Source organism: Acanthisitta chloris, unplaced genomic scaffold, assembly GCF_000695815.1.
Source record: "Acanthisitta chloris isolate BGI_N310 unplaced genomic scaffold, ASM69581v1 scaffold17445, whole genome shotgun sequence".
Lineage (NCBI taxonomy): Eukaryota > Metazoa > Chordata > Aves > Passeriformes > Acanthisittidae > Acanthisitta > Acanthisitta chloris.
In genome coordinates, this window is record NW_008672289.1 from 1 (window position 1) to 9,595 (window position 9,595).

The 9,595-nt window shown below is 46.7% G+C and overlaps 1 protein-coding gene across 1 annotated transcript in view; it reads left to right on the top strand.

Annotated features, from left to right (window-relative positions):
- Nucleotides 1–3,857: 3,857 nt before the first annotated feature.
- The window catches only part of HGD (homogentisate 1,2-dioxygenase), a gene marked incomplete at its 5' end in the record, with an annotated part of 12,614 nt that continues 6,876 nt past the window's right edge, over nt 3,858–9,595 (top strand). Inside the window, 6 exons of the mRNA XM_009074459.1 lie at nt 3,858–3,917; nt 4,638–4,729; nt 5,405–5,439; nt 6,599–6,678; nt 6,808–6,907; nt 9,242–9,366. Coding sequence (XP_009072707.1) covers nt 3,858–3,917; nt 4,638–4,729; nt 5,405–5,439; nt 6,599–6,678; nt 6,808–6,907; nt 9,242–9,366 — 492 coding nt within the window. The remainder of the gene's footprint in view (nt 3,918–4,637; nt 4,730–5,404; nt 5,440–6,598; nt 6,679–6,807; nt 6,908–9,241; nt 9,367–9,595) is intronic.

The following is a 9,595-nucleotide window of genomic DNA, read 5'->3' on the forward strand; positions in this document are numbered from 1 at the left end:
CAAACATCACATCGAGGGCTGTCCTTCTGCTTCCCAGTGCAGCCACAGTGTCACAGAGTTTGATCTGTGCTATCTAGCATCTCCCCTGGGGGCTCCTGCTGGCCACCCCTCAATCTGCTCTCTCTTCTTCTTCAGTGTTCCTCATGAAAAGCTCATTGTGCCCCAACCCAGCAGTCAGAGCAGCAGCACAACTCTGCCATCCATCCTCTACTTCCCTGTGCTTTCGGAGAGGCTACTGGCTGCCAGCCCATTTCTCTGCAGCCCTCATGGGAAATCTAGCTTCATTCTGGAGAGCTATACAGAGTCATGGCATTTGTCTTCCTCTGTTATGGCCTTGCCATCATCTTTAATCATGATTTCTTCCCTGCCATCCCCAGAACATTTGGTTTTGCTAATCTTCTCCTGCTGTTGTCCTCTCAACATCATCTCATGGTCATTGGTTTTCACTCCTCTCAGTTTCTGCCCTTTTATGCATCATCATTAGCTAATTTTCAGCCTCACCATTTGTCTAAATACTTTCCCAGATCTACTGGAATATGTTTTCCAGACATTGACCAAGGAGTGGTGACAGGCTCATCGTATTTACATGCCTTTGGTGCTCCTTCCCAGATGAAGCTCTGATGACTTCTGTTAGGACCTCATCCATCCTTGATGCCCTTTTGCAGCTCACATCTACCACTATGGTTATTTATGATTATGGTAATTCCAAGATGCCCAGCTCTCAAGCATCTGAAGCCATTTATGCATAGTACATTTTTTACCTAAGGGAACAGCAACAAAGCTCCTGCCCACTCTCTCTCTCACCACTCTCATTGGCAACCACCAAACCCAGAGGGGTTTCCCTAGCAGTAAGTGGGAGCCACCTTCCTGCTTTCCTTCTCATCCTCACTGAAGCAGAGCCAGAGACCAGGTTCAGTTTGTTGGAAAAGACCTACTCTTCCCTGCAATGCTTTGTGCTTTGCCCAGCTTACTCAAGGAGCTTTCCCAATTGTCATCCATCTAAAAAGATGGCCATATGGAGGCACCTTATGCAAAGCTCATTGAAGTCAGTGGGGAAAAAATACACTTTTAACGTTACCCAAGGACAATGGCAGAATTATAAAAGACACAGAGGACAAACTAGAAAAGGAGACAAAGGTGATGAAAAAATATGGGGTTGCATCTGTGCAAGAAATGATGAAATGTAAGAAAGCTCTCCAGCCTGAAATAGACATGGCCAAGGGAAGCTGTGATCATAAGAAAGCTCTCCAGCCTGGAATAGACATGGCCAAGGGAAGCTGTGATTGACAGGCATGGAGAAAACAAATACCAATAATAAATGTCACGATAAAACAAAACCCAAAGAAAGCATAAACTGTGGAACTTCTTGCCAGAGGATGCAGGTGGATTCAAACGGTGATTGGGGAGATAAAACCTGTATAGTATTAGTAAACACAGAGTTGCTGCATGCAGTGATTGGGGAGATAAAACTTGTACAGTATTAGTAAACACAGAGTTGCTGCATCTGGGGAGGCTCACGCATCATACAGCAGGGAAACAGCACCTAAAGCTTCTCCAAGGATCTGGTGCTGGTTGCTGCTGACTGTTGTGGACTCTCTTCTGGCTCAGGACATTGATCCTTCTCTTCTTGAATCAATAAACCCTAAATGCAGCAGAGACACACAGGACAAACAGCACACAGAGCCAGGCAGTGGCTTTGTAGTCAGCAAGCCTTTTGGAGGAGAGGGAGCAGAAACCATTTTCAGTTGCAACTGGGGAGCTGGCTGACAAACCAGTTTCCTGCTCTTCCTGTCCCACAGGAATGACAACTGTGGAGGTGTCAACAGGGAGGAAAGTGAAAATGAAGCTTTATGCAGAAACTGCACAATACCTTTTACTTCATCTCTAGAGTTACTGTGATCTTCCATATTCCTCAGTGAGAAAATTTTTTTACTTCATCTCTAGAGTTACTGGAATATCTTCCATATTCCTCAGTGAGAAAATTTGTTTCCCTTTAGACCATTTTTATATCTGACATTTCTTTCTCTTCTTTTGCCTGTCCTCTCTCCCTCTCTCTTTCTCACCTGCTGTTCTTCAGGGTCTTCTCTCTTTGTCTCTCCACATGTTCTTTCTGTCAGTATTCCCCAATGTCAACTAGGTCCCAATTCCCTACTCTGAAGGCATAGAACAATAATGAGAGGAACAGTTCATGTTGAGCTGCCACCACTGGCCTTCACAGCTGCCATGAAATGAACAGGAGCCAAGGAAGGTCCCACTGCTGGAGGGAGTAGCAGGCTCTGCAGCACCTTCTGATCATGCTTTGCTTTGGCTTTGGTTCATGACCAGAAGTGTGTCTTGGAAACCAAAGGAAAACATGCTGTAAAGAAGTCTGAAAGCAAAAACCTGAGGTTCAGCACTATCTTACTGGCTCATCTGTGATGTGTCAACACCTCTCAAGGGTCACATCTGATATGCTGGTGGGTGTGTTTGGTGTTTCCATCCAAAATACACAGCTTCTCCAGCACATTCTTCCCATCCACTCAGCACCTCAGCAGCGTGACCCTGAGCAAGCACTGGCACAGAGCACCTGGATCTCCTGGGAATGAAAGTGTGCCTCTACCCAGCAGTGAATGGGATAGGGGGAGGAAGTGATGGGGGATAGATCCAACCTAGGTGACCCAGGGCTGCTGCAATGGGGTTGGAAAGCAGAGAGGAGAGGGCCAATCTGTGGTGCCAGGCCTGGGGTGCAGCTGATTAATTAGAGATGAGTCTCTGCTTCACTCAGCTTTACTGGCAGATGCTCTCACTGGGCACAGTTGCCTGTTTCCCCCCAAGGCTGGCTCTCCAGGAGAGCCTGACAAGTTGCCTTGTCATGCACATTTTGATTTGGGTTTGGAAAATTTCCATGAGGCTGGAGGAATTCAATATCTTTGTATCTCTTTCAAATTTAGCTGAAATTTGACATAGTCCAAAATTCTTTTGAGGAGCAGGCACAGACACAGAGTCCCATAAACTTTGGGTTTTTAGGGCACTCACCTAAATACATGTTAAAAGACACCAGGTCAGGGAGCTAAAAGCAAGAAAATATTCTTGTGGATGCCCAGCTACAGGCACTTTCATTTGTGGTCAAGCATATTGATGCAGGGGATATATCTGACAGCTGGCCACACCAACATCCTCCTAATTTGGGGTGTTTGAGTTAATCTGCATTGATTACCCTCCCCTTTCCCCCACAGTGAGGGGCTCTCAGCTGCACCTCATTCCCAAGAGCTGCAAAGGCCCCTAATATATTACTGGCAATAAATACTTTGGACTCCTCTGTCACCTTCTGTCTGAGGATCTCAACAGGCTTTGCAAGAAGTAATTAGTGCTGCTCAGAGCTCCCACTCACACAGGTAGAGCTATTTCTGCTTTGGATATGGGGAAAATGAGGTGAGCAAACAGGAATGTTATGATTGGGTCACAGAGGGGCTGAATCATTCAGTGCAGAGAGACCACAGGACCATGACAATCTGGCTGTGGAAAGCCTACTCATCTGAATTTCTTTGCCCTCAACAGTGTTGCTAGTAATAGAGGAAAAGACAGCTTTTAAATAGGATTTTTTTTAACCTTGGCACTACACAAACCTGTCAATTATTTTACAGAATTATGATTCAAAATTTAAAAAGCTCCATAAATAAAAAAGACCCTCAAAACCACCTGTAAACCAGATTATCAAGGCAAAAAAAGGAAAGAGAGGTACCTCAGCTAGCAGAGGGAAGGGAAGCAGTGGGAGGACAGGGATCTGCTTTCTTTTGAATTACTACCATTTGTGTTATGACTACTGGCATCTCTTTCTTGTTGTTGTTTTTTTTGTTTGTTTGTTTGCTGCAATCTAGCTGCGATGGAAACCTTTTGAGATTCCAAAAGCTCCCCAGAAGAAGACGGATTTTGTGAGCGTAAGTTGGGGAACTATGGCATCTGAGCATACTCCCTCTCTGTTCCCCCTCAGGGGGTAGCAGGGCACATGGGATGCTCAGCATTGGACTAATAGTGCTGGGTTTGAAACATCTGGGTTTGCAGAGCACCTGGAGGAGGGGAGAGGATCATAGATTTCAAGCAACTGACAGTGGACTTGATTTTCTTCATTGTCTTTCAAGTAACATTTTTTAAAAGACCCAAGCCCCAGCTGTCCCAGATCCTTGGCTGGAAAACACCAGCTTACATGGATTTAACAAAAAAGCTGTCCCAGACCCTCAGCTGGAAAACACCAGCTTACATGGATTTTAAGAAACCCTTAATATAATAAAGAAGAGCCAACAAGTTTGACAAAAGGCCATACAGAGAAAGGCTGGTAGCAGCACTGGGAGCAGAGAGAAGGGTTGAGCCCCAGCAAGGGGGTGGGATGAGGAGACAAAAGGGACCTGCCCCTGCCCTGTTGCGCTGTCCCAGACCCTCAGCTGGAAAACACCAGCTTACATGGATTTTAAGAAACCCTTAATATAATAAAGAAGAGCCAACAAGTTTGACAAAAGGCCATACAGAGAAAGGCTGGTAGCAGCACTGGGAGCAGAGAGAAGGGTTGAGCCCCAGCAAGGGGGTGGGATGAGGAGACAAAAGGGACCTGCCCCTGCCCTGTTGCCTGCCACTCACTCCTGATGCTTTGGGTTTGCCTGTAGGGTCTGTATACCTTGTGTGGTGCTGGTGAGCCCAGAGGACGCAACGGCATCGCTGTCCATATTTATGTCTGCAACACCTCCATGATCGACAGGTCAGTGGCTGCTGCTCAGGCTGCCCCAGGCTGCCTGCACATGTATGTTTGCTTCCACCATGCTTGAGTCCTGCTGATCCCAGCATCACTCTTCCTATGCACTTTGTGGCCAAGCAAAGGTGTTTACAGTGTCCACAGCAGGTGTTTGTGAAGCAGGTTGTGCCCTATGGCCAAGCACTATGGGAGTGGGTGGGGAGCCACCAAGAGAAGGTGTGGATGCAGCAAGAGGAGATGTGTTGGATTCAGGTGCTCTCATCCCAGGGTCTGGAGCTGCTCCTCAGAGTTCACCACACACACGCAGCTTCCGATGAGCATTGCTGCTCCCTGCAGTGGCTCATTATGCAGCTTCCGATGGGCATTGCTGCTCCCTGCAGTGGCTCATTGGGGAAATCAGCACCACTCCCCACTTCACAATGGCTGATGTGCCACAAAAGCAGGGACCTGGCAGAGGTCAGAGGACATCCTGCTTCCACTTTGGGCACATTAAACCTCCTCTGCCTCCTCCACACCTGCCAGTATGCTGCATTCTCCGACCTGCAAATACCATTTCTGGGGCCCAGGGGGAGACCTCTGTCATGTCAGCCTCTCACCTCAAAACTCTCCAGCTGTGGCTGTGGTGTGCACAAATGCCTGGAGCTTACAGTACCTTGACATTCCTGTTTCCTTTTCCTTCAGATGCCTTTATAATTCAGACGGTGACTTCCTGATTGGTGAGTTGATGCTTTGACTTTTTCTTTTCTCCACATGATTCAACCAGGATTACCACCTGCCTGTCCCTTTGTTCTTCCAGAGCCTTGGGCCCTCCAGGCAAGATTTGGAGCAGAGGTTTGGTCTCACCCTCATGCCATGCATATTTGGTGGTCTGGCTGGGCCAGATGGGCTGCTGGGCAAGTTACACTGCTGCTGTGCAGCTCAGAGAGTGCACCTCTGTGCCAGACCTCAACTCTTTGAGCAGCGACCCAGCTTCCTTGGCATGGTGCTCAGGGATCATTTTCCAATGGTCCCCAGACTGGTATTAGACATGCCACATACAGAGGTTTTTTGGAAAACCTAAACCTCAGGATTTCTGAACAGTTTACAGTTAGATGCCTTTGTTGCTTCAGCCCAAGATTATTTGGCACAGCAGCTTAGGTCCCACACTCTGCCAGCCTCAGGCAACCAGACTGCCACAGTGAGCATAGAGGTTGGCACATAAAGACTGTGCATGCTGAAAAATATTCAGAATGGTATCAGAAGTTGGATATTTGCCTGTATCATTCTTGACCAAGGCACAGGAATGAACATTTCTTCCATCAAATAGCTATTAAACTGTTCTTGCTCGCTTCCCTCACTACCAAGAAGTAAAAATGCCAGAGTGGATTTTATAAATCTGCTAGTTTTTCAAGTCAAAGCATGAGTTGTCCTGCACCTGACCAGTCATGAAAAATAATGTGGATGTTAGCAAAGCATTGATTCTATCCTCAGGAATCAGGGAGAATGCTATTCCCAGACATCTCACACTGCCACAGTCATGACAAGGATGGGTATGTGCACTGTTTTACATGAACATCATGTGACAGACAGATATGGTCCCAAATATATCAAATCCTATTTATTTGGACTGTGATGCAAATCCTATGCCAAGGGGTCACAAGGTGATGGCTCACACAGGTACCTTCTGTGACAGGGATGATGGAGCTGGTCTGGAAGCTTTCACTCCAGTGCAGGCACCTTTGCTCCAAGACCTTGCATGGGAGCCTGGACCCACTGTGAAGCTGCATCAGAAAGGGCCCATTGCTCTTCCTTGGAGCCTGGATGCTCTGGCAGGGACAGAGAAGGTGGCAGTCACCATGTTACTTCAGCTCCTCCTTCTGCATTTTGTTTCCACAGTGCCCCAGCAAGGAAAACTGCTCATCACAACTGAGTTTGGGAAGATGCTAGTGGAACCCAATGAAATCTGTGTCATCCAGGTAGGGGCTGACTGCACCTTGCCTGTGGCTCTGAGCCAGATGTTGGAGCAAGCCAACTCTGGCACCCAGCTGCTTCTGGTTTGTCAGCTAAGTCCTGGGAGAATCCTAGTGTCTTCCTTTATTTTCCAGCAAGGAATGCGTTTCAGTGTGGAGGTGTTTGGAGAGACCAGAGGCTACATCCTGGAGGTGTATGGGGCACACTTCGAGCTGCCTGACCTGGGACCCATTGGTAACCAACCATCTCCTCCTGTTAGACCTACAGCGAATTTCACAGGGACAGGCATGAATTGCAAGCCCAAATCCATCCTGATATATCCTGTGTAATACATCCTCCATGCACATGATTCTTCACAAAGATACTTTCCATCCCAGCACTGTTATTACCCAGCAGAGCAAGCATCCCCCTCAAAAAAGGTGATAGCCCCATTGTCCTGAGATTCTCCTGGCTCTGAAGGGACCATTTATCCTCCACCCCCTTTTCTACTTTCTCTGCTGGTTCTGAACCTGTTCTTACCAAAAGAAACTCAAAAGGTCATCACCACTAATGCCTCATACTTACAGATTTGGCATAAACTGGAGTGATAGAATTTACCTGGTAAAAGGCAGATTTCAGAGGCAACAGATATTCTCAAAGCCCCATTTTGGATTTAATCCAGTGGGTTTTCCACCCCCACCTCTCTTAACAGGGGTACCTTGGAACTTTAGAGTGCCTTAGTGTCAGAAACTGCTCCCTCTGGAGAATTAGAAACCAATACAAATGAGTAGCACAGGACTAGGATCATCAACACATTCACATTTCCATGCTGTGCTGCCAGGGCAGATCTGCTTTCACTGAGCGCAGGTCTAGCTCTCATAAATCACAGATCCTCTCTGCCTGCTGCCTCCTGCTCTGTGCAGTGTCACAGATCATGAAGGCACAGCCTCTTGATGCTGTGACAAAGATATTGCGAGGGGGCATGGCATCTGAAGCCTTGGCACCCACAGTGTGATTTCCCAGACAGCTTTCTGGTGGTGCTCAACTCAGGTTATGTCACCTTCCTTACCTCTGGTATACTTGCCTCCAAATGTATCTTGCTGAGAAAAAACACCACCTGGTTACTGTTACTAAGATTGTCTCAGGGAAGGGAAGTGAAACTCCTCTTGTAACAGTTAAAATAGCTACAAAATCAGTACCAACAGTCGTCCACCTTCAGATTGGTGTTTTGGGGTTGATTGTTTTTCATTTCAGGTTGGGTTGGGGTTTTTTTTCCCCCACTAGACAGCATGTTTTATAGCCCTCAGTGTGATCTAAAAGACTGGCCATGCTTCAAGTAAACTGACTAGGTATTATCAATCATTAACAAGTTTGGTGTGGCACATCTGCATTCAGAGGGCATTTGCAAACATCTCACGGCCATAGCGAAACCAAAGCTGGTCATTCTTGCAGTGGAGAACTAGCTCAATTTGCATCTGTTTAATGGGACCCCACTCAAGCATCTCTTCTGTATGACATGCTGGGCACATCTGTTTTCACATCAAACCTACAGTGATTTTTCAGCTGCTTGCCTTTCAGCCAGCTGCAGCTTTCTGCCTTCACCCACTTATTGTGCTCTCTGCCTGCTCTGCTTGATTACTGATATGGTTGCCCCAGCCTGTTTTAACAAGTTTTACCATTAGCTAGTTTTTCAGACACAGCTGGACTGGCTTTGGTGAGGATTTTTTTTCTTTTTTTTTTTTGGTCTCCAGAAGGCAGGAATCTATTATAAGGTTTACTTTCTGGAGAAAAGAAAATGAGTGCACTTGCCTGTAAACCTTTTCAGGAGGTGGTAATTAATAAGAGCTCCTCTTCTCACCACCTACCCACCTTTCCCTCAGAGACCAGGATCCATTGTATTTCAGTCTGACTTTATTTTAACTTCACTTTTTACTTGAATAAAATGACAGCTGGGGAAAAGCAATGACTGTTAAACCTTAGCAGCAGGTAGTAATGTCTGCATTTTTATCCAAGAAATTCAAAACCACTTTGTAACTGTAATACTAACGAGAAGAAGAAGAATGCTCCAGCACCCGTATGGTGCTTTGCACTTTGAAAATGCACTCCTCACACTAAGCAACCCCTCAGGATGCTCAGAGTCTGTAGGTATCACTGTTTTATTCCCTTTTTGTAAGCATTCAGAAATGTATTTGGCCTCCTCATGACTTACCTCAGAACTTCTGCATGGCTAAGCATCCAGACAGCAGGATGTCCAGGAACACAGAGAAATTCACCCTCTGTTTTCCACTTAAATCCTAGTTGTTATATGCCTTTAATTGAGGATGATGTACTAATCTTGTTCAGAAGGCAACCTGGGGAGACCTGTCTTAGTCACAAAGGGAGCACAGGCTTAAATGCTAGGACATATTACAATCACCTAGTTGTAGGAGCATAAGAAGTACATGACCATTTCAGGTTTCGTGGTGGGCCAAGAAGCAGTAAGGTCATTCACAATGCAGAAGGGCATCCAAAAAGCCAGGAATTTACATGGGCCTCTCTTGTTGCTAGCAAGTTGCCCAAAGAGCTCTGGCATCTCTCTTTCTTTCACAGGAGCCAATGGCCTGGCCAACCCACGTGACTTCTTGGTGCCCGTTGCGTGGTACGAGGACCGCCAAGTGCCAGGGGGCTACACTGTGATTAGCAAATACCAGGGCAAGCTGTTTGCAGCCCAGCAGGTGAGGAAGCCTGGGAGAACAGGTAACACTGAAGAGCAGTGACTGCCAGTGCATGGCCTGGGATATGCAGCTCAGTAGCATGAATGTAGTCTCAGAAAGTCCTGTTGGGTTATATGGAGCAGAACCGAGCCCTTGTCTTCTTGGGTCATTCATCTTCTCAGCTAAAGCTCCTCAGTCTGGGAAAAAAGGTGTTTGGGAAGACTTGGTTGCCCAAAGACTCAGCAATGGT